This window comes from Rhododendron vialii, chromosome 6a (assembly GCF_030253575.1).
Source record: "Rhododendron vialii isolate Sample 1 chromosome 6a, ASM3025357v1".
NCBI lineage: Eukaryota > Viridiplantae > Streptophyta > Magnoliopsida > Ericales > Ericaceae > Rhododendron > Rhododendron vialii.
Genome location: NC_080562.1, coordinates 29,455,453 through 29,480,422, shown reverse-complemented (window position 1 = coordinate 29,480,422; position 24,970 = coordinate 29,455,453). Strand labels below are relative to the sequence as shown.

The window sequence follows — 24,970 nt, the reverse complement described above, 5'->3', positions numbered from 1 at the left end:
GGTTTTGAACGGTGAGAGGGAATTGGTTTTGAACGGTGCTCTCTCACAACGTCCTCCACTCCATGTATAAACAGCAAATTAGGAAACCTAATTACGTGAGGATTACTTGTAATTAATGATGATGCGCTCCCCCAGCCCTTTTCCTTCCCACATGTGCCGTATTTAATGATGCGCTCCCCCTCTCGGCTCTCTCTCTCTCTCAATTTTTTTTGAACAGTCTCTCTCTCTCAATTTACAACGGTAATTTTTGTCTAAATTCACGGGAAAGTATACTACTCCGTATTAAATTAACAATAAAAGTTATTGAAATACACTAATGCACAAGAGATGACAATAACCACCAACTAGTTAATTCCATTAACTTCAACCTCGTGAATTTTGTTAGTTTGAGCTCGTTACTTTTACTGAATTTCAAAAAACACAACCTTCCACATGGTGAATTTCATTAACTTTGAGCTCGTGGATTTCATGAGCTTCGAGCTAGTGAAATTTACTGAATTTCAATATACAATAAAACAGTTTTTTTCTAGAAATTTATCATATCCGACCTCATGAATTTCACGAGCTACACACTCGTGGTTTTTACGAGCTTCGAGGTCATGATTTTTACTAACTCATGTCTCATCAATTTCACGATGTCAAACCTCTTGAATTTCACCATCTCGTAGTTGGTTAAGAATAACATAAGTACCACGAATCTCATGAAATTCACGAGCTTAGACTTTGTGAATTTGCAATGCTATTTCCCTCTAATTAATTTTCTAAAGAATTAATTTTTGCAGTAGCTGAGCCATGAATCAGAGTCGAAGAGCATTGAAGTATGATAATATTTTGGTACAATGATATATCATGACCAAGCCCAAACATTCAAGATTTTATAAAATAGTTTTGACAAGTTCAAAAATTAATCTCAATTATTGTTTCTATTATATCATTCGACAACAATTATCGCGTGGTATCATTCCCCATAACTTGGTATTCACATAATGAAAATTGTTTTTACTTTTAATTATGGTTGACATTTTTTAATTTCTTCTGTAAAATTCTATCAAAATTATGTTTACATGCTCCCCAAAACAAAAAAAAAGTGGGAAATTCGTCCCCACTCTCTACCATTGAATTTTTGTAAGTATGTATAACACATTCATTTCAATCGCACATATCGCTATTTTATGCCTCAATGGCTCGATAGACTATCCAGCCAATGAATGAAGAAATTGAATCGATATCTCTGATTGAACCAAACCTTTCTCTCTAGGTACGGCTCCCAATAAATTTTTACTCTCTCCGTTTGGCTAAATAAGCCAAGTGGCTTATTTTTTTGTTCTTATTCAAAAAAAATTCGTATTTGTTAGTTTTTCATCAATTTTTTGGGAATTATTGCATCGTCATTACGAGAGGAATCTAAAAAGTAAAAAATTATGACGATTTGTCTTTATTCAAAAAAAAATTGATTTCGATCATAATTTTTTACTTTTTAGATTTCTTTCGTCATGACGATGCAATAATACCAAAAAAATTGACGAAAAACTAATAAATACGAAAAAATTTAAATAAGGACAAAAAAATAAGCCACTTAGCTTATTTAGCCGAACGGGGTGTATCTATCTATCTCTACTCAAAACCCAACACGAATTAGGTCTCTGTGTTTCCTTATGCTTCAAGTTTATGATGTTCTTTTCGACACTTCTAATTACACTATACTATGTTTTGAATCTCAAAAAATAAAATGCCAAAATGAAAATCATTACTCTATAGTTATGGTAACGAAGCAGAAAGTATACCGGGTACATTTGTCCGAACCCGAACTTTTGTTCAAAAACATCTTCCCGAAAGCCCTAAAATTAACAAAGATGCTACTCACACAACAATATAAACACAACAACTTACACAACCTCTCACATATATGTGGGGCCCACACATAGTAGTATGTGTGGGCCCCACATATATGTGAAAGGTTGTGTAAGTTGTTGTGTTTGAATTGTTGTGTGAGTGTCATTTTTGCTATAGATAATTAGAGGCCGGTCCTCCTTTCTAGCCTCAGTATGATCCCAACCCTAAAATATTTTCCCAAAGCTGGAGGGCTCGGGTATGTTGGGTGATGGACATTTTTGCCATTTTTCGGGTTTACTATATATAGGCTTGTTTTCAAAAGAATATTGGCGGAGAGAGAAGACAGATAGAGAGAGAGATATCGAGATCTAGGGAGAGATCGCGAAAGAGAGAGCGATTGATGTCTAGCTTGAGCGATTGATGTTTGATTGAGAGGAGGAACTGCGTTGGATTAAAATTCAATCGATCTGTAGAGGTATTTTTGAGTATGTTGTTAGATTTGATTAGTTATTCAGTTGATGTACTTTTCATGTAGCAGTGATGTATGTTGCTTTGTGATTCGTTGTAGCTTTGTGGTGCGTGAGGACATGCAGGTTGATGGAGTCGAGCAGATGAGGTATTTAATGTCGTTTTTGTTGGTAGATTTGTTTATTTCAGTGTTTATGTGATTGTTTTGATATATGAGAACTGTTTTTAGATCTATGAGAACTGGATTCTGAATTACGAGAGCTGGTGTCTGAACTACGAGAACTGGTTTCTAAACTATGAGAACTGTTTTCTGAACTATGAGACCTGGTTTATGAACTATGAGACCTGGTTTATGAACTATGAGAACTGGTTTCTGAACTATAGTTCTCATATGAATTCAATGTGAATTGTTGTTTTGTGTATTTTGCACAAGAACTGTTTAAATGTCGTTTATGTTGTTAGATTTTGATTTTTTTACTATTTATGTGATTATTTTCATATTTTTATTATTTAAATGTCGTTTTTGTTGTTAGATTGTGGCCTAACTTGAACTATCATTGTGTTTGTTTGTTAGATTTTGATGTGAACTGTCTTTTCGTGTTTTTTGCATGAGAATTGTGTTTTTTAAATGAGAACTGCATTTATTTATATGAAAACTGTGTTTCTTATAGGAGAAAACTGTGTTGGTTTATGTAAATTGTGTCATTTTCCTTTGTGTGAATTGTTTATTTTTTTGTTAGGGAACGGAGAAATCGTTGATTCTGTTTTGTTAATACAATGGATTGTGTGCTGGAATAAAGTTGTCTCGGTCGTTGAGAATTGGAGATTATATGAAGATATTGTGTGGCAAGTTTAGTGAGTTGAGAAGATACTCATTGCAACTCTTTTATGCTATACGTGATCATCCTAGTACCATGTTATATAATGATGAAGATTTGGAGGTGATGTTTGTTGTAGCTGATAGTATTGGATTGAATTGCATTGAAGTTACATTAGTAGATAGTCGTGGTTTTGATAGTGGTATTAGTGGGTGTGGTGTTGATATTGGTGCTAATAGTAGTGGGGTTTTCGATAGTGGTGGTGCTAGCACTAGTAAGGGCATTTGTTTCAGTGGGCAAGGGTTAGTCGGCTGTCGGTTGGAATCAATGGGATATGTAGGTAAAGAGGATGATTTGGGAGCTATGTTTTGCCCGCATCAGCAGCGGCCAAGGTTGTCCGATGCGTGGAAAGAGCTTATTAAAAGTGTTGGTCAGTTGTTTGTCGGGGGTTAGAAAGGTTTTCATGATGCATTGCGGAAATATTCAATTGTTCATTCTTTTGAGTTTGACTTTGTAAAGAATGAAACAGAGAGAGTGAGACTGCAGTTTGTAAGGTAAAATCTTGCAAGTGGAATATCTATGCTAGACTTGACAAGGTCAGTGGTTGCTTTTACATCAAAAGGTATTATAATATTTATTGTTGTGGTGTTGCTGGGCGTACGACAAAGAACTGTCATGCTAATTCATCTCTGATTAGTCAATTGATAATGGATGATGTTCGAGACAAGTCAAAGAAACGTCATGTTGATGTTGTTGATGATTTGAAGGAGTATTATGGGGTGGATGTGTCATATAGTCGTACTTGGTTAGCTGTCCAGAAAGCCAAGTCAAGTGCATTTGGAGATTATTCAAATTATTTTAATCAACTTCAATGGTATGGTAATGTTGTTCTGAATTCGGATCCTAGAAGTGTTTTTGATGATGAGTGGAATCAAACCACAAATCATTTTTTGAGGTTGTTTATAGCATTTGATGCCTGTGTACAAGGATTTAAGCACTACAGGCTTGTTTTATCCGTTGACGCAACGTTCTTGAAGGCAAAGCATATGGGATGCTTGATGTCTGCTTCAGCTAAAGATGGTAATGCAGGTATAAAATAGATCACATATATAATTCTCATATGACTACTTACACACATTTTACATAGGCTACAATGCACTATGAGAAATATGAGAACTGGTTTCTTATAGTCATATAGGATGCTTGATATCTGATTGAGCTAAAGATGGTAATGCAGGTATGAATAGATTACATATACAATTCTCATATGAATATAACATACAGTTCACATAGGCTATAATGCACTATGAGAAATATGAAAACTATTTTCAGAATTATGAGAACTGGTTCTTGAAGTGTGAGAACTTATTTTGCCATATGTATGAACTGGTTACTGAATTATTTTTTCCTTCTCAGGTCTATTTCCATTGTGCTTTGGTGTGGTTGATTTTGAGAATAATGATAATTGGCTTTGATTTATGGAGAAGTTGCATGGTATTTTAGATGAAGAGAAAAGGGCTGTTGTTTTTATATCTGATCGTCACAGAGGAATAAAAAAGGGTATTGCTAAGGTGTTTCCTTCAAGCTTTCATGCTTCCTGTCTCTATCATTTGAAGGGTAACTTGGGTACTACTTTGGCGTCCACAAATGTCAAGTATAAAGAGAGTTTGATCAAAGTGTTTTCAAAATGTGCTTATGCTCTCACTGTGGCAAAGTTTAATCAGCATATGGGTAATTTGCTGAAACACGGTGGTGCAGCTGTTGTTCATTTTCTGTCGGAGTTGCCTAATGAGTGCTGGGCGAATGTTTTTTTCCTGGGGCAACGTTATGGAGCAATGTCCTCTAATCTAGCTGAGTGCTTTAACTCATGGATATTGAAAGAGCGTGAATTACCCGTGGTGGATATGGTTGATCGTATAAGGAAGAAGATGATGAAATCAATGTGTTTGAGGAGAGAAATGGCAAGTAAATGGGAGCAGGTGATTTGTCCTTATGGGTAGTCTCGGTTGGAAAAGTTATATGATTTAGTTAAAACATGGAAAGTGATTCCTTCAAGTGCTGATATATTTGAAGTTGACACGGGTCCGTCTGTATGTGTTGATATTGAGAGGCGTACATGCAGTTGTTGTTGGTGGCAGTTGAATGGATTCCCTTGTTGCCACGCTGTTTGTGCTATCAAATATAATGGTAAAGGATTTGAACTTGTATGTAGAGCATTATTTTCATATTGAGAGTTATCGTCAGGTGTATTCAAAACCAATTTATCCGGTTGCGTCATTGTTGAAAGGTGATGTGGTTGATTGTGGCACTAGTATTCTGCCACCATTGTCAAAAAAGCCTCTAGGGCGGCCTAAGAAAAAGATGATTCGTTCAAATGGGGAGAAGGTTAAAGAAATGAAGTGTGGTAGGTGTGAGAAGATGGAGAATCATAACAAACTTACTTGTAAGGAGGATTTGAGGCCTGATTTTTAGGTTTTAATAATTGAGTCGTACAAAAAATAATGTTATACTATCTTTTGTAACAATGTTATTGGATTTGATTCATAAAATAATTGTTGTGAATAAGAAATTTTTTGTGTTTTTGTTACTAATTCTGTGTTTTGTTCTAGCACTTTGAATTATGTGAAGTATCTAAGTAACCTGTGTGTATAATAGTTCTATGAGAACTTTGTATTTTCTATGAGAAGTGTGTATTTTCTATGTGAAATGTGTATCAAAACTGTGTTTTTTACTATATGATAACTTTGTATGACAAGTGTTTATTTTTCTATGAGAAGTGTGTATTTTTCTATAAGAAATGTGTTATTTTCTATGAGAAGTGTGTATTTTTCCATGAGAAGTGTTTTTTCCCCTATGAAAAGTGTGTATTTTTCTATAAAAAGTGTGCATTTTTCGTGATAAGTTAAATTCTAACACAACATGCATCAAATTGACATACACCAAACCATACTAACAAATAGCAAATGATTGTTAACATAGATGAAATCCAACTTAACATTCAGAATACCCTAATTATTATCAGAGTCAGATAGCACTAATTACAGCATCAGTGGTTTAACCCAACTAAAAACCCTAATTTTCATCGAAGTTAGATTCCTTAATCATTTGAGGAAGGAGCCAAAAAGTAGCAAAAAATTCCCAAAATGTTGATGAACCCCAACTAGAAACCCTAATTTTTCAAAAAGTAGTTGAGGCACCAAACCCTAACTTCTATTATGCATCTTCCTCTTCCTCCTTGTTCCCTTCTGCTCTGTGAGCGTCCATCAATACCTGGATGTCTAACCTGAGTCGGAGAAGATCGATACTCTATATCCTGTGCTGGCGATGCAGTCGATCCACTTCAGCTTTGAGAGGAGCCACATGCTCCTCAATGATCTTCTTCACCGCATCCTCCATGGGTGAGATTTTTGGAGCGTTGTTTGGTGGTGTGTCGTTCGGAGCGTTCTAATTTGGGGCTACCATCGTAGTTTGTGTTAGAGATTTATTCTCTCTCTCTCTGAAAATGAAAAGTGGTGTGCGGTTGTGTAACTTTTTAGGTATTTAATGGAGTAAGAAGATGGTAGTGATACACGTGGTGAACGTTTTAAAGTGCAACGATTGGGTTAAAAAAACAAAACAAAAACAACAAAAACAAAATATAGAGATCTTTGTTTGAAAAATAATAAATAATAATAAAAATAAATAAAACAAAAAATAGAATATATTCGAGATTACTAATTAATTGTGACTATTTTTTTTTTTTGGTTTAAGTATTTTTGGCAATTAGAAATATAATAAACCAGGAAAAACATTCAGATTTATAAGACATACATCGTTGATAGATCTTAGATGGAACTGATAGATCCAAATACAAGGAGAAGAAGAAAGTACCAGATTTAAACAAGAGATCTACTAAGAAAGAAAGAAAAAAAAAATCATAGAACAGCTAAACTGAAAAATTAGATCCCTAGTTAGTTGGTGGTTGTCTTCTTGGTCGCACGTTTCTGCTAGTTGTGGCTTCTTCCGCTTCCTTTGCCAAAATTTTGGCAAGTTTCCCATCTTTGAAGATCTGCACTTTTTTCTTGAAAAGGTTGATGTTGTCCTGGTTTTCGAAGAATCGGGTTTGGGTTTCATCAAGTTTTTCATGGGTCGCTTTGAGTGATGCATTTACGACATCTTTGATAAGTCTTGCCAAGTCTTCTGCTATTTTTTAGGATTTTTTTGGTGTAGTTGTGATGAGGGTGGGAAATGAAGAGATGAGAAAAGGAAAAGGGGTATTTATAGGCCATATAAAATAGGGTTTCACGTTGAAGATGTAATTTACAAATATACCCTTTAAATTTTTTATGAGAATTGGTTATTTTCTATGAAGATTGTGAAATTTCCTATGAGAACTATGTTTTTTCTATGCGAACTGTAAATTTTTCTATGAGAACTGTGTTTTTCCTCTATGCGAACTGCAAACTATGAACATATGAAAAATGAAATTTAGAGAAAGATAATTGTATATCTTCATTAACCACTAAACTAAACAACTCATTAACCACTATACATGTCATGAACAATACCTCCACCATGTCATTACCCATCTGCACTACTTTCACATCCAAAACTCGTCCACATCCGAAACTAATATTTTTGCAGTGGTTAATGAGGTTTCTGCTATGTTAGGTTTCTATGAGAAGTGTGTATGAGAACTGTATTTTTTCTATGCGAATTACAAATTTTTGTATGAGAAGTGTGTATGAGAACTGTGTTTTTCCACCATGCGAACTGCAAACTTTGAACAATGAAAAATAAAGTTCAGAGAAAGATGATTGTATATTTTCATTAACCACTAAACTGAACAGTACGCATTAACCACTATACAAGTCATGAACAACACCTTCACCATGTCATTACTCATCTGCACTACTTTCACATCCAAAACTATTTTTTCAGTCTGAGATTGTATATCTTCATTTACCAGTAAACTAAACAACTCATTAACCACTATACAACTGATGAACAACATCACTATCAACTTTGATGAGTAAGTTGAATCTATGCCTTTTTTTTCTTCTCTTCAAGAAGCTCCTGGTCGTCATAATATTTTTGCCGTCTGAGATTTTTCATCCTATTATGATAGATCTCTGGAGTCCATGATCTCTTCGGGTCACTGACAAAAGCTTACACAATATCAGCTCTCATTTAAAGGCATTGTTGCTTTGTAAGGTCGCTTTGAATTGATTTTTTCATTAGCTTTTGGCGAATGATGTAGACAACAACAACTGCACAATCAACCCTGTGAATACAAGACTAATGTTAGGTGCTTATATAAGATGCAGTGACGAGTTTTGGTAGTTGAAGGATACTTACGAGCTTGGTTCTTGTTGTAGTGCATTGTCCACGAGCTTTGCAGTGGTTTTAATCTTTTTCTTGCATTGTTGGTTGATGTAGTTCGTGACATTCTTTCTCTGTTACAGAATATGATCATGGATACATTAACGATACACATTTCACATAGTTTGTTCACGTAGACTACAATACACAGTTGAAAAAGTTCATATATTTTTCTTAGAATAAGGAGGGATTATGTTACCAGATTAGCAGTTGCTTTACAGTATTTATCTCTTCTCCCTTATCTGTGGATGGAGTTGTAGAACCTCCATTCTTGGTCAATGGTGTCTAGCTCAAGCAAAATATAATGGTTTGAACCAAATATTGGGATAACGATTGTTCTGGTGTTCAAAATCTTTGAGCGGACGACATCAAGTGCTCTGTTAGCTGAGTTTTGATCACCTCCAAGGAAGGTCTGTTTGGAAAGAAGATAATTAGGCAACCTCTTAATTGTGAGTGTTGATACATGAATTGTGAGAGAGTGCTTCCTTTTCTTATTGATGAAAAGCTGTTGAAGACAAACGGCATATCTTGTTGGGAATCTTCTATTCCCAATGAAAAGGATGGTCCAGATGTTGGTGGTTGTAGTATTGTAGTCAGCAAGTGGACGTAGGCATCTATTGACTGTATCAGAATGTAAAAAATATTTGTTTATCACGTACAGTTCTAATAGAAAAAACACAGTTCTCATACAAAAGCGTAGATCTCATATAAACTTCTCTTAAAATACAGAAAGAGAGTTGCTTCTTTTTTTATTGTGTTATCTGGCCTGTTAATTCTCGATCACATAGCAGAAACCTCACATCTTCTTGATATATGCGTAGGTCATCTAATTCACAATCCCATATGTGTTTACTGCATGATATACATAACATTAGCTAATCTGAAATGATTTAAAGACAGTAAATTGTTGGGTTTAGCATTTTCACCATCCCTCCTCGAGTTTCCAAAATTTTCTGATTGTTTCTTGGCATTCGTCAGGTAGCAAGGCAAGGACAATATCTACCTTTTTTCCTAGGGGAGGAATCTTGTCATCAAGTTTCTTGGTTTCTGCTTGTGGCTTGTCACTTTCGACAAGGACAATTTGTTCTTTTTTGCGACCATCCTTTGTGATTGAACCGTAGTAATAGTTGTCATCCATTTTTTGCCTTCGTGGTCTTTGTTTTGCATTATCATCTTTGTTGTCCCCTTCAGAATTTTTCCCGGCATGAGCATATAATTGTATAACTTCATGGACCACTTGCTCAATCTTCTGATCAGTGTACGTTTGTGTGATGTTATGTATTGCTTCCTCACTTCTTTGTGTGAACAAAGAGGAATCAGTTTCAAGAACCGGTAAATGCTTTTGAGGTTCTTTGGTATGTCGCGGTTGGACGGAAAGCTTGCTGGTGAGGGAAAGCTTATTGGTTAAGCTGCGCATTTCTGCATCTTTTTGAACAATTATAGCATTTTTCTTTTGTTCAGTTGTGCTCAGATATTTTTGCAGCTGGCTCTTCTCGGTCATTAGGGATTCAATTTACATCGTAAGGGCTTTTTTGATTTTGTTCTTCTCAATTTCAAACTGTTGCAGCATCATATGTTTCTGTTTTTCAAATTCATCCCTTTCTTTTCCCATTTTCAACAGCTGTTTTTCCATTTCATCCCTGTCCTTTTTCAAAACGTTTGACACAGTATTCATTTTCTGCAGCTTTTGTTCTAGTGAATCCCTTTCTTTTTTCATTTCCAACAGCTGATTTTTCATTGTATTGCTGTCCTTTTCCAAGACTGCAGTCTTCTCTATAAGGAACTTGTATTGTTCTTGGGCCTACAACATTGTGTTGGACATAGTTACGATCTTCTATAGCTTTTCTTTTATTGCATCCCGTTATTTTTGCATTTCCTCCAGCTCATTTTTCATTGTATTCTTGTCCTTTTGAAGTCCGTGGTTTTGTTGTTCAAGTATTTGTTTTTTATTTTGAATATATTGGACTTGTTGCTGGAGATCCTTGATGATAACTTGATCATTGTCCTCCAGTAAGCTGTCACAGAATTTACCCATCTGGTTGTGCTCTTTAATTAGGCCCTGACTGAAATTGATGGAGTCCAGAGGTATGTAAGTACTTGGAACCATAGTCTCGTCTGATTATGATTGTGAGAATATTGCTTGTTGTTTCTTAGGAGATGATGTTGACACAAGAGGAGATGTTTGCTGTTTTTCAGTTAAGTGTGTCTCATCAAGTCGTAGTACCGGACTTTGAGGAGATTGTGTATGCTGCATCATCTGTGATATAGTTTCCCTGTCATTGTCATCTACAACTTCTGGGTGTGGCATGCTGTAGACTTGAGCTTCTTGACATGTTTCTTGAAGTTCTTCCTCATATACCTGAAAGATGTGAACTTATAATCATAATTGTGTATTTTTATTGAGAAGTGTGTATAAGAAGTGTGTATTTTTCTGTATGAGAATTGTGTTTTTCATATGATAACCGTGTATTTTTCTATGAGCACTGTGTATGAGAAGTGTATTTTTTGTATGAGAACTGTGTTTTTGCTATGAGAAGTGTGTATTTTTTATATGAGAACTGTGTTTTTACTATAAGAAGTGTGTATTTATTTATGAGAAGTGTGTAATTTTTTATGAAAAATGTGTATTTTCGTGTCCAAGTTAAGCAATTTGATTAGTATATGTACCGTAATGTTGACATTGCTCAAATCTTTAAAATCATCAATTCTTTTTTTCAGGTCTGAGGTATTCCAGTTTAGTAGCCTTGGAATTGTTTCATTTTTTGGTCGTGCAATCAAATCCGTGTGTTCACAAATTCAATACTGCAAAAACAGGTAAAAGGAAATTATTAGAATAAAAGAAAATTATTAAAATACCCAAAAATACTTCTCATAGCAAAATAGATTTAAAGTTACCATCAATGCCACCACACATCCTGTTGCATCTCTTGGTTTGTCATGGAACTTGTGCATTGATTTATTCAATGTTTCTGCAATGGATTGTGCCCAGTCGTAGTCTTTTATTTCTTCTATTTTTTTCATACAATGCACATATGTCCATGCAATGGTGACTCCTGATGTGGAGAAAAACAGCGTCAGGCAAATGAACATGCATACAAGGTGGACTACATCTTGGATATCTTCTTCAGTTATGGATTCCTCTTTTTTTTGCAGTATTTCATTGATCATGTCTTTCATCTTTTTACTACCAATCATTGCCTCTTGGATCCCCATTCTTTTTGCAAATGCAACATCACTTTTCTTCTTGTTCAAATCTTCTATTGGTTTGTTCCCACAAGCTATTCCAAAGATTAGCTTGATGTCATTCCTTGTTATGGCAACCTTTTCACCACCAATGAGGAACTTGTTGTCATTGGTATCATAGTTCTGAATGATACTCAAGATGGTTTTATCGTGCTTCATGCAAGCTTTTTTGGCTAACTTGTCTTTCCTAATGGTATCAATCAGCATTCAAAACGGTGTTTGTTTCAAGAGCTCTAAGTGGGCATTGTTCAAGTTCAGTTTTGACAATAGCCCCACTGTTCCTATTACATTGAACCTGAATGTGCATTGCTTTTGGGTCTGGGTTGGGGAGTCTGGTTGTGATTCTGATTCTGATTCTGATTCTTGTTTGGTGGCTTTCTTTTTCTGTTTTGGGCTCTGTTGTTTCTTTCGTTGGGTTTGCTTTTGGGTTTGGATTGGAGAGTCTGGTTCAGATTCAGATTGTTAGGTAAGCCTTTGGCGTTTCTTGACGACCTTTTTCTGTTTTGGTCTTTGTCGTTTCTTTCCCCGAGTTTGCGAAGGGTACTGTGATGATTGGTTAACTATCGTGGTTGCTGGCCTGTTAGGTTGAGTTTTTGATCTTGTAATGACTCCTGCCTCCTCCATTGTTAGTGTTCTTGGTCTGATCTCGTAAGAAGTTTTTAAATCTTGTGTGTAAGTTTTCTTGTGCCTTGTTAAATATGAACAAAAGTGAGATAGAGTGTTTACGTTGGCTCATCATAGGTATAGTACACAATTCTCATAGAAAAATAAACAGTTTTCAAAAAAAAATATAATGTTTCAGTAGAAAAATACATAGTTCTCATAGAAAAATATAATGTTCTCGCAGAAAATACACAGTTCTCATGGATAAGAATGATGACGTGTAACTTTTTAAACATGTATTCTTTCAGAACAGAATACACAGTTCAACTCTTGTAAGTCTTCTTGTGTCCCGTTAAATATATGAACAAAAGTTAGATAGAGTGTTTACGTTATCTCATCATAGGTATAGTACACAGTTCTCATAAAAAAATAAACAGTTTTCTCATAGAAAAATACAATGTTTCAGTAGAAAAATACACAGTTTTCATAGACAGATATCATGTATAATACACAATTCTCATAGAAAAAACTCAAAAATGAAAAACCTAAAACCGAAACCATCGAAAGTGCTCATTATCCCGACCTCTTCACCGCCGGAGAAGCGGCCAGTCACATAGAACCCTACACACAGTTCACATAACTCGAAAACACATACTTCACATAGATGCAACACGTTTATGAGAGTTAAGGTTTTCATATACATATTTTACAGTTCGCATAGAAATTTTGCATAGACTTTCGATATTCTTTAATGTACATACCTTTCTTTGCCGTATTGAAATGTTGTTGCCTGATTGATTGCACGAGAGAGAGAGAGAGAGAGAAAGAGAGAGAGAGAGAGAGTGCTGTCGAGCGGAAGAGTTAGGGTTCTGTAGCGGTAGAGTTAGGGTGGTTCTGTAGTGGTTGGGGAGAGAGAGGGTTTTGTTGAGCTGTATGGAGAGGGTTCGGGAACGTGACCTGCAAGGTGTATTTTTGACCCGCGAGAGGATCCGGGATATGCTTGTTTTGACCCGTGAGAGGTATTTTTGTCCACAATGTAGCGCCGGGACTAAAGGGGGTATAAAATATTTTGTACTGAACTGAATTAGGTCCAAGTCTAATTTTTTGGGCCGGCCTAAAAATCTCCCTTTTTGCTAAAATTATTTGGGCCGGAGCTCAATTTGGCCCAGCCCAAGTTTCTCAGCCGATAGCAGCCCAAGAAGACGAAAAGTCAATAGCGATTTAACGGTCATTAGGGTTGGCAATAGGGCGGGTAGGGGGTGGATACTACTATCCCCGTCCCCGATCCCCGAATCCAAATCCATCCCCTCCCCGATCTCCACCGGGGAATTATTTTTACCCTCCATCCCCTCCCCAAACGGGGATCCCCGTGGGGAATTGGGGATCCAATTGGAACCACAGGAAAAATCGGTATTCTTAATCCGGTATCCCTCCTGCAACAAGACGCCAAGAACAAACAACACACGCAGAGCTCTTTAAAGCTTCGTTTCTTAGTCTCTCAATACGACGCTATTTCATAAGTTTCCGACGTGAACAATATTTATCAGACGTGAATAATATTTATCTAACTAGAACTATCATTTGAGCTCTTCTTTCTACTAATCTTCTATCCGTGGTAAGTGAATTCAATTACTTCTATGTTAATTGACAGTGAGATTTAATTTCTTTTTTTCTTCCTCACTTATGTATATATAGTACTCCTATATAATTTTCATTTATATATATAACTTATTTATTATATATATATATATATATATATATATATATATATATACACAAACGGGGCGGGCGCGGAGCGGGGATGGGGCGGGGACCGACTCATATCCATCCCCTATCCGTTCCCCAATTTTTAAAAAAAATTATCTCCATCCCCTACCCGATTCCCGAAAAATCCCCGAATCGGCCGGGATTGCCATCCCTAACGGTCATCACTGAAATCAAATTGAGTCAACGGCTACATCTCTCTCTCTCTCTGGCAATCGCTATGCCCGCCTCTCTCTCTCTCCTCCTCTCCCTCACCTTCCTCACCACCACATCCCACTTCTCACGCGCATTCTCTCATCCCCATACCCACCTTCACTAACTACGCACCTCCCTCAGACAATCCACCAGTCCCGCCGCGAACGGCGGAGGGGTGATGCCGGAGCTGTGGTGCGTGGCGATGAACAATGCCAAAAGCTCCGCTCTCCAGGCCGCGCTGGACTGAGCTTGCGGCCCGGGCAGCGGACCCATCCAGCAAGGCGGGCCCTGCAGTGCCGGCTGATGGCATAGGCGGGAGAAGCATAGGCTTCGGGCCCCAAAAAAATGCTAAAAATGAGGGCTCCAAAATTCTAAGACTCCTATATATATGTATGTATATATGACCCAAATTTTTTTTGCACTAAACCTTATTTACACAAAATAGGCTCAATTAAAATTTAGGAACTACAAAATAAGCCTCACGACTCAGAAGGGAAGGGAACCGACGATCACAGATGGAAAATACTTGCGTACGGCATACCTTGAGGCCCCTCTTTTGTAATGGCTTTTTTTTTTTTTAATGAAACTTTGTGTAGACCAACTTTTGTATGAAAGATATAAGAAGGTCTTATTCAAGATATTTGCTTTCGGCCTCCAAAACTTATGAGCCGGCCCTGGGCCCAGCTACGACACCGGCGACATACTAACAATGGCGTCGTATGCCTTCAACGATTACTTCCTTACACACGGCTTGACTGACGACAGCTGTAACTTTGGCGGCACGGCGGCTCTCACCTCTCTCAATCCCAGTATGATTTTCGGCTTTTTGAATGTGAGCTCAAAAATTATAATCCCCTTATTTTGTTAACTTAATTTAATTTAATTTAATTTTGTTTCGGTTTCTTATTTCAGGTCATGGTAGCTGCAAATTCCCATCAAGGTAACTGATTAAAATTATTTCTCATGCAATATGGATGGCAGCTTGTATCTGTATAATGCATGTATGTGCATTTTGTTATGTACTTCTTTTTTTTTTTTTGCCAATATAGTAGGAGTATACATTAGCAGGCCGGGGTTAGCGGGGTGTTAGTGGGTTAGTCCACATGGGGTTCAGAGACTATCCATAGCCCTGAATCTCAAACGCCCATGACGGGTCTCAAATCCTGACCTCCCACACGGGGAGGATAAGAGTTACTAACTGGGACAGGAGCCCAATGGTTTATGTACTTCATTAAGGGTGTATTTTGCATCATTATAGGAAGTGAACATGCTCAATTATAAATATTGAGTTTTGATTTTATGGCCATCCCTGTTTCAAAAATTCAGAATACCCAAAAAGAAGAAGAAGTATTACAAGTTTACAACCTGCTTCATTCGCGAAGAGAAACCGAACTTTCTCTCGTATTTAGTCTGCAAATTAAGTGAGAAGTAGCAAGAAAAGGGTGAGAAATGGGGATGAAGAGAACTCTCCCATTTTACATTGTTCCATTTGTCAGAATAATGTCGCGATCTATGAAGCATGGATACCGATAAGGGATACGGATTCAATAACAATATAGACATGACGATACAAGAAAATCTAACAAAAAGGGATACGGGTACGGCTGGGATATGTTAGAGTAGAACGTATTTTGATAATTTTCTAGCAATATATTATGCATAATCACAAAAATGGTGGTAAACCGGCCGTTATATTTTTCTTATGTTGTTTTCAAGTTTATTTGGTTACTTACTAAATTCATAGTTGTCAGAATCGTACGATTCACGATTCGTATCGTACGATTCGATACGATTCGGTGGGTAATCGATACGAATAGGCTGCCGAATCGGAAATAGCTGAGAATTGTAAGTGAATCGGTGATTTACGATTCGTATCGTACGATTCGATACGATTCGGTGGGTAATCGATACGAATAGGTTGCCGAATCGGAAATAGCTGAGAATCGGAAGTGAATCATTCGATTCACTTAAAATTTCCAAAATTCATTTTTTCCTCTTGTTTTGTTTAAGGTCTATTATTGTTATATGTCATTTTTTGTCTATGTTATATGGATAGATAATAAGAAAAAGAGATTTATTACGAGAGTGAATCGAAAATGAGGAAGATAAATGGAATATAACAACCCTATAGACCTTTTAAGGGTTTGTTTCGTACTTATAACTCTTTCGTACAAAAAGAACCATAAGTAGGCTTTACGAATCATCATCTATTGGTAGTTGCAATAGAAGCAACTTACCTAATATTCCACGTTATTATCAAATCATCATTTAGAAGAAAGTATTTATTGATTTAGGCCTAAATCTTTCATTTGTAGTATATATTGTTGATACTCTAATCAATAACCATAGGTTTCTATGCATTATAGAAGTCATGACTGAATCAGAGCAATTCACGATTCGATTTGATTCACGATTCGAAAAATGACCATTTCGATTCTCGATTCAATTCACGATTTGACAACTATGACTAAATTGTTAACATCTAAAAGTTGTATACCACACATACAACACGATAAGGATATTCAATAGACTATATAGAGTAAGTAAACAATCAAAATTCTTTACTTTTCTCTCTACTCCTAACAATTTTACTCTAACACTATGCAAGAAGTGCCGCAATTTTGGTTTCATAAAAATTTGGATATGTGATCTCAATTATCCAAAAAGTATCCGAAACTTAGAAAATAATTTTGATGTTGGGGTCCTTGGGGATACTTTTTTGGGATATGTATATAGGAGTATCGGTATCTGATGTGGATACCGATACAATACGAACACGACTACCCTCTAGAAATTATCCGTGGTTCATAGGTTGCGATATACTGAGATGCGGAATTTCCATTTTCTACATTGTTCCATTAAAAAAACTGGCGTCAATTGGTGAGAAACGAGATAGTCTACATTTGTACTTTTAATTGTAGTGAGATTGCTCACCAAAATACTCCAGATTTCCAGAGTTATAAACCTCATCCATATCATGATTTCAAATCCATTTTTTCCCTTCTTACATATACAAGCATGATGGTTGAGAAAACATGATATTCTCACCAGGCTAGACACCGCAATACTTACCTACGAAGTTAACATACAGATTTACAATATTACAAATTTACAATAGACTACTGGGCGGATAGAATCACACTTGACATCTAAATAAAAGATTAATGACTTCTATTTTTTGTTTCATAGCAGTGGAGGCACAAATGCATGACCAGAATATGGAATACTGAAAAGTTGAAAACTATGGATGAGCACTTCCTTAAAGAATATTATGCCAAATTGTAGATTGGGATACTGAATTTTGTAACTAATTATTCAGTATTGTGCAAACTATTCAGTATCACAGGAACTTAGATGTATCATGTATCCATGTTAATGTTTGTATGGTCTGTTCCAGCTTTACAGTGAACAATGGAAGCTTTACCGGGCCATCAACGACAGCGGGAATCTACCCTGCAAATCTTGATATAAGCTGTGGCAGTTATTTTTCCAGTACATGGTATTGGCCCTTGATAACCATTCATTTTTTCTTGGCTATTACATTGTTTTTTGGGGGACAGTAAAATTCAATCCAGTTCAATTCTATGTAACCTGGAAACATTACGAAACCAAAATTTTTGTTGGAGAAGTAAAATATAAGGTTTTTGGTGTTGGTTTTGCAGACTTTAGTAGATAGATTGGATATACTGAATTATGTTCTTATATTTCAGTATGCAATCCACTTTACAAAATCAGCCATGGTTGTGTTCGTTTGCAAACCTCTATATCTTAACATTGGCCGGCAGAAGGAAACAAATTAAAATGACGATTCAGAGTGCCAAATGAAAATTGTTCCAAGATTCCAATAGTGGACATGATTTTGCTACTGTTGATAAGCAGATTGTGAATGAAGTGAAAGCCTGTTCAGTCTCATGTAGGAGGATTCCTAAGACTACTGAGAATATTAGGCTTTGTCTGGGGTGGGGTATTCCTGAGATAGTGTTTGGTCCAGCTTAAATCTGTATCTTCTCTTGGCAGAATTTACCCAGGTCTGTTACTAACTTGAAGCTCTGTTCCAATTGGGAATTCCTATGAGAGTGCTCAAACAAGCCTAGTCTTGTCCTTTGCTTGGTTTTTCGTTGTTTCTGCTGGTAGCATGTAGTTAGGATTTTTGGTGTAATCTTGTTTTTGTTGCTTGTTTGTAGTTCAGCTGTCAGGTGTTGTTGGTAGGATGTAGTTTTGTCCAAGGCAATCCCCTTGGCTTTTTTGGGCTCGTCCCTTTTATAAAACGGAAATTGTTCCCAAAAAAAAAAGTGCCAAACGAAAATTCTCTGTGTTCTGTGTCATCTGCTTGTACGGTTTAGGTATACCTGTTAATTTTGGTTAGGACTTAGGAGTTTAGGTACCATTTAAGTGTTGACATACAGCAGTCAGTATTTCTTTGTCTGTTAATGTAAAAATTATAAGGGCGTTGATTTTGATATACTGATATTTAAGTAACCTCTATAAGCAGATGCTATGGGGCTCTATCCGAACTGGTTTTTTTTTTGTTTTTTGAACGGCCTATCTGAACTGGTTTTGCTCTGTCTTCAGTGCTCAGAGTCATAACCTTGGTGTCTAAGACTTTAATGTACTTGCTAGTTAGTACTTTTAGTGCCTGCAGCCCGTTAATCATAGATTTTTGGATGAGAGGATGTTCAGTTCCGTGCTTGTTTGTTTTGTTTGTTAAACACAGATGCGAAGGGAATGAATATATAATTGTCAGTACAAAAAAAACTAGCAGCATGTTTTCTGGTTAGTTTCACGTAATCCTGATATATTAGGTTTCAATATGGGCCTACTTCAAACAAACACCAGTACTGAAAATCGCTTTTAGATACGAAAATATCATGGAGACATCATATTTGCTGTGTTTTCTTCTCTAAGAATGTAGATTTCCATATGATTAGTAACAGAGAGGGAATAACCAAGTTCTACACACTAAATTTGAGTCAGAGCAAAAGGGAAGAAAAATAAATAATGAAAAAAATCACATATAGCAGATTGATCATTTCAACAACTTCAAAAGTTCCTTTGAGGTCTCATCCTGAAGACCTACACTCTTGACAAAATCTGTTACATCTGCTTTGGATTGGAGCATGCATAATAGTTCACGGTCTGAAGGGATATGCCATCTGTTGTTATGTTTGCAGGCACAGTTTGGAAATAACTGAGACATTTTATTACTAGTAAGTTTAAGTTTTTATGCTAGTTCACTTATTTATCAAGTAAAATTCATCATATAGTGAGTCCCTGCCCTTTTTGTGTGTGTGTGTGTGTCAAAAAATGGTATTTATATCTGCGTGCTTGTGTGTGTGCATTATTAGTGCACAGCACGGCACGTCTGTCTCTATGTGTGTGTGTTAGAGAGAGAGAGAGAGAGAGAGAGAGAGAGAGAGTTGGCTTTTCGGCAGTTGGTCTGCGTGTAGTTTTTCCATTTGTGGGCTCATGTGCGGAGCTATATTGACGATCTAAACCGTTTACTTTATAGAGAGATCATTGCAAACTTTTATCATGTAAAAATCATGTTCATTGGATACTGATTAATATCTTTTGTTGAATACATTTCTTTTCAAGGAAAAATTGGATTCAGTGACATTGGATCAAATTCAAATTTTTTTTTTCGTTTTCCTCAAGAGAAATGTGATCTACAAAGATACTGCTTGATATCTAATGAACTTGATTTTTGGTATGATTGAAATTCTCAACGAGTTCTATATGGTCAACGGTGTAGATCATCAAAACAAACCCAACACATGCTCAGGTGTTGGGTTGCTCCAACTCATCAGAGAACTCTCCCTTAATTTTTTTGTCTTATGGCAAAAAGACAATTCGGTTCTCTTGAAGATACCATTCATTAGGGAGAAATAACTTGTTATACCTTATAGAAAACCTAGTGCTAAATACCAAAAATCCCATTTAATAGGAGAAACTAGCCCTTTTTTTTTCTTTTCTTTTTCTTCCTTTTTTGAAAGGGAGAACTCTAAGTTGTCATTCATGGTAAATATGACCAGAATGAGAGCAAATCTCATTTTGGGAATTCACCAGAAACCTCTCCCTCAGTAGTTCAAAGCGTCAAAGACCAACAACTGCTGGGAATTCAACTTTTCAAACTTAAAATGTTGAACATGCACACGAGGTCAACGATTGAAAAGCAAAGGCTAAAATTAGAGAAGTTTTTGGGTTCCGGGCGGATATCACACACACGTGGTATCCTGTTGGTGATCTCAGCCGTCCAAACGTGTTTTGGACGGTCTGGATTTTAAAAAGAGAAAAAAGAAGAGAGTGGTTGTGTGAGGGGAGAGAGAGGTAATAAGTTTGGACCGTCACCAGCCGGTACCGCCACGGGTACCTGCTCGGCACCCAAAAATTTATCCTCAAATTAGCTTCTGCACATGGAGCTTTAGTTCACCTGTCCCTATCATGTATTCACAATCACACGCACCTTAGGTAGCCAAATACCTAAAGTCTTTCCTTATGACAATATGACTGGTAAACAAATAGAATTCCTAACGTACAGAATCTCAGGCTTTGAACAATATAATCATAGGCCGAACCAAACCGTCTCCGAATAAATCCTCTCACCGGCCGGCGACTCGATCGAGTCGATAATTTCATCTATGTTTCTCGTGTAATTATAACAAGCAAATACAAAAGTCATATAGAAATTGAGAGAAGGAACAATGGTAGCTGCCTCGGTAACTGATTAATGAAACTCTTTCTACCCAAAATCACTGTCTCTCAATATCTTCTTCCAGTCCACTAGATTGAGTTCGTGGGGACGACCTTTCCCTGCTAAGAATCCTCCGAAAAGAACTCAACCTTGAGATCGATCCGTTCACTTTGGCCGAGGATTGTGTTGGTTGTATCCCACCATCTGATGACGTCCCTTCCACGCTTCCCAATGTGGAGTTGGCATCCTCTGGAGGCGGAGCAACGGGTGGTGCAGTAGGTGGAGCGCCACCGCCTTCTAGCGGCAGTTCAGGGAGCTCCGGCACCACCCTCGGCTCCGCCTCTGTCCGACAAATGGGACATGTCGATTGGGAACCAAGCCACTTATCAATGCACTCCGCATGGAAAGTGTGCTTGCAGTTTGGCAGAAGCCTAGCCATTTCATCGTCTTCTAACATGCTCAGACAAACCGCACACTCTGCTTCCCCTTCTCTCTCATCGCCGGTTTCCGTTCTCTTGAAGGAGAATACCGGCAGAGAGGCGATGACGACTGGGTCGAGCCCTGTCTTGGGCGGCTCCACCTGAGAAACGATCAGCCCCAGCCGAATCGCGGCTCTCTGGCGGGCCTGGCGACGGAGGACGTATCTCGCGTATATGTGGAGCACGATGACCACCACAACCACAACGGATAGCGAAATGATTGCTGTGAGCATGATCTTGTTGTTCAAATCATATTGGCTCCTTCTACGATGTTCGGACGATGGGAATTGACAGTTAGAGCCGGATCGTGGAATACGTAGTCGGCGCTTATCGCAGTCGTCGTGGTTCTCGGACGGCATGGCGGTGTGTGGCGGAGGAGTGGGTGGCGTTGTTTTGGTTTGGGTGTTATTGCAATATGTTGAGGGGGAATGGAACGATTCCTCTTATAAGTTGTTGTGTCTACATATAGGTGTAAGATGTTGTAATGGTCTTCTTTGCCTTCATTTGTTGTGTGGGGGACTTGTGATGTACGTTAGGTGTCGGGTTTTTTTCCAAGGGATGGAAAAGGGAAACAAATGAAAATGACTCCCCAGTTTTGAAGAGGTTGACTGTTGAATGATGACTTTCCTAGTTCCAAATTTCCCTCTTTAAGGTGAAGCATTTGCTCCATCAGAAAAAGGCAACGCCTAATTGTCCAAGTTTATGGGTCGTTTAAGACTAGCATAAAATATTATTCACGGAATCCGACTGTAGAGCTTTTTGAACTTATTTTTCACTTCAAGAGCTAATGAAATTTTGTGACAAATATACTGACACAATTTATGTGGCCGGGCTGCAAATGAACCAAGTTGCTCGCGAGCTCAGCTCGGCTCGTTCAGTAAATGACCCAAACTCGAGCTTGAGTTTTCGGCTCTTTAAGGGAGATTGAGCTCTATTAAAGAGACTCGTTTAGTAAATGACAAGCTTGACTCGTTAAGGCTTGAGTTCAAGATTTTAGCTCGTTTAGTCAACGAGCCGAGCTCGAGCTCAACAAAGCTCGGCTCGGTTCATTTGCAACCCTACCACCATGTATACTACCAAAATTCCATTCGAGAGGTCAAGGTCAATCTTTGCCAAAAAGAAAGATTGATTATTGGTTCTCCTTAATGGGAGTTATTTGTTTCTTAATTAATGGTTGGAGATGCTACATACATTACATTGTTACACTATATTTCATGTGGGGTTTACTCTGGGTCATACGAAAATTTAAAAAAATACCCATAAATTTTAAAATATTGTTTTATGCGGCTCTGTAAAAAAAATCAGTTTCAACGAATATCAGTACGTATTATTTCTGGATTGTAGGGGCGAAACTGTGCAATTGAATAGTTTTGCCCCTACGAATCAAAAAATAATACTTACTGATATTCGTTGGAGTTGATTTTTCATAGGTCCCCATAAAATAATATTTTAAAATTTATGGGTATTTTTTGAATTTTTGTGGGACCCGATGTGAGCTCCACATAAAATGTAGTGTATCATGTAGTGTAACAATGTAGTGTACCTATCTTTAGTGTTTTTTTACTAGGCTTGGTCCGATTGTGGACTTCCCATTTGGTGTAATTCAGAAATTTGTATTCTACAATGTTTATGATAATAGAAAAAAAATTATGTGATATTACGAAGCAAAAACTAGGCTCCAAAAAGTATGGTACACACACGCCTATAATAATTGAGTAGTAGATATTACTACCGTCTACAGAAATGTTTTATAATACTCTGATTGGCAATGGACGAATTAGATTAGTATTGCCCTTGAGACAAGACCCTTGATTAGTTATTTAAGACTTCGAGTCTGAACACCTAACGCTTACTATATACTATATTTTTCATAAAGTATTGATGACAATTAATCCAAAACTAAAAGATTTGTGCTTATTAATTATTATTTTTAGTATAAGCGGTAGAAGATTACAAGTATATGAAATACATGACACGAGACATATATAAAGTCACAATCATATACTAGCCCAACCAAAAGCTCATTAAGAGAATAAATAACTGAAAAAGTAACCCACATTCGGGGGGGGGGGGGGGGGGGTGGTTTGGTTCCTGTCCCCCACCATTTAGCTAATCTTGCCTTACTGAATTAGGTTTTCGGGCCCTGTTTCTTATTGATAATATCCAACTCTATTTGCAGGGAAAAAAAGAAGGGAAAATGACGACCAATGACGTGTTTCGATAATTAATATCCGTCAAGGACATGCTGAGAACATTTGTTAATGCTAAAAATGTCCTTGGCGGGTATTAATTATCAAAACACGTCATTAGCTGTCATTTTTCCAAAAAATATTGATGCCATGATCATTCTGGTCTTGGGTGTACGTTAGCCCTTATCAGGCCCACTCGGAGTCTTTTTATTCGATTTCAATTGTTCATTTCCTTCTTTTCATCGAGCAAGTAACTAAGGCAAAAATTCAAGTTAATCGAAAATAGAAGTTCTATGATTGGAACACAAGTATCTTAAAAAAAAAGGGTAAAATTACACGAACACCCCCTCATCTATTTGGTTTAGACACGGACACCCCCTAACCTTTAAAAACGCCCATACACACCCCCTCATCTATTTGGTTTAGACACGGACACCCCCTAACCTTTAAAAACGCCCATACACACCCCCTCATCTTCTACCGTTACCCAAGGAGCACCCTTCCGTTTGAGTACCGTTTGTTGCGAGGCACATGTCAATACTTTTGCCAAATTTTAGACAAAAATGCCTTTTAATGGCAACATATACCCAGTTGCCTTTCATACCTCATTCATCATTCTCACTTTATATAAAAGATTCCCTCTCTCACTCTATATCAAATCTCTCTCTCTCTCTCTCTCTCTCTCTCTCTCTCTCTCTCCTACGACAGCCATGGAAGGTGGCAAGTGTCAACAATAGCTATCGTAGCCACCATAGCCACACCAACAACAGATCTAATAGCTGCAATTAGAGCTACAACTCTAACCAAACCCAAAACTGGGTTGATTCCTACTGCCGTTGTGGAGAAAAAGTCCCCTTGAGGACTTTAAATACAAAATAGATGACAAGCAAATGTAAAACAACAAAAGCCCTAATTTTTAAAGGTTATCGAAGTCACCACTGTACAACACCTTTCAAAAAAACCCTACTATTCCCAAACAAAAACCCTAATGTGTTCATATATCTTATAATATGAACATATACATCTACATTTGTGCCATTTAATAAGAAAATCTAGGATTTTTTTACATATAAAACATACCTTCCAAAGTAGGGTTTGCCACGATCTAGGGTTGGCCACGATCTACAGCTTTTCTACAGTTTACATGATTCGATGTTCTTCGAAACTTAGGTTTTCTTCACGATCTAGGGTTAGCCATGATCTACAATGCAAGTTGAAGAGGGAGAGGAAGAGAGACAGAGGCGCCATGATCGAGTAGGGTGGAGAGAAATTTCTGATCGAGTGAAGTGTGGCATATGCTTGTTGCTCCATTTCATAACAAAGGGT

At 37.2% G+C, this 24,970-nt stretch overlaps 2 protein-coding genes and 1 pseudogene across 2 annotated transcripts; 1 reads left to right on the top strand and 2 right to left on the bottom strand.

Moving 5' to 3' along the window:
* Positions 1-9,047: 9,047 nt before the first annotated feature.
* On the bottom strand, positions 9,048-9,981 carry LOC131328606 (uncharacterized). The gene is made up of 2 exons (XM_058361531.1): positions 9,407-9,981; positions 9,048-9,332 (listed from the first exon to the last, which is right to left on the bottom strand). Exons 1-2 carry the CDS (start codon positions 9,979-9,981, stop codon positions 9,230-9,232), a joined length of 678 nt encoding a protein of 225 aa, XP_058217514.1. The 3' UTR covers positions 9,048-9,229.
* Positions 9,982-14,332: 4,351 nt separating this feature from the next.
* On the top strand, positions 14,333-18,060 carry LOC131328605 (PLASMODESMATA CALLOSE-BINDING PROTEIN 5-like; annotated as a pseudogene).
* Positions 18,061-20,705: 2,645 nt separating this feature from the next.
* Positions 20,706-21,952, bottom strand: LOC131330142 (RING-H2 finger protein ATL40-like). The gene has a single exon (XM_058363634.1). The coding sequence runs from the start codon at positions 21,812-21,814 to the stop codon at positions 21,035-21,037; it is 780 nt and encodes a 259-aa protein (XP_058219617.1). The 5' UTR covers positions 21,815-21,952; the 3' UTR covers positions 20,706-21,034.
* Positions 21,953-24,970: the final 3,018 nt, after the last annotated feature.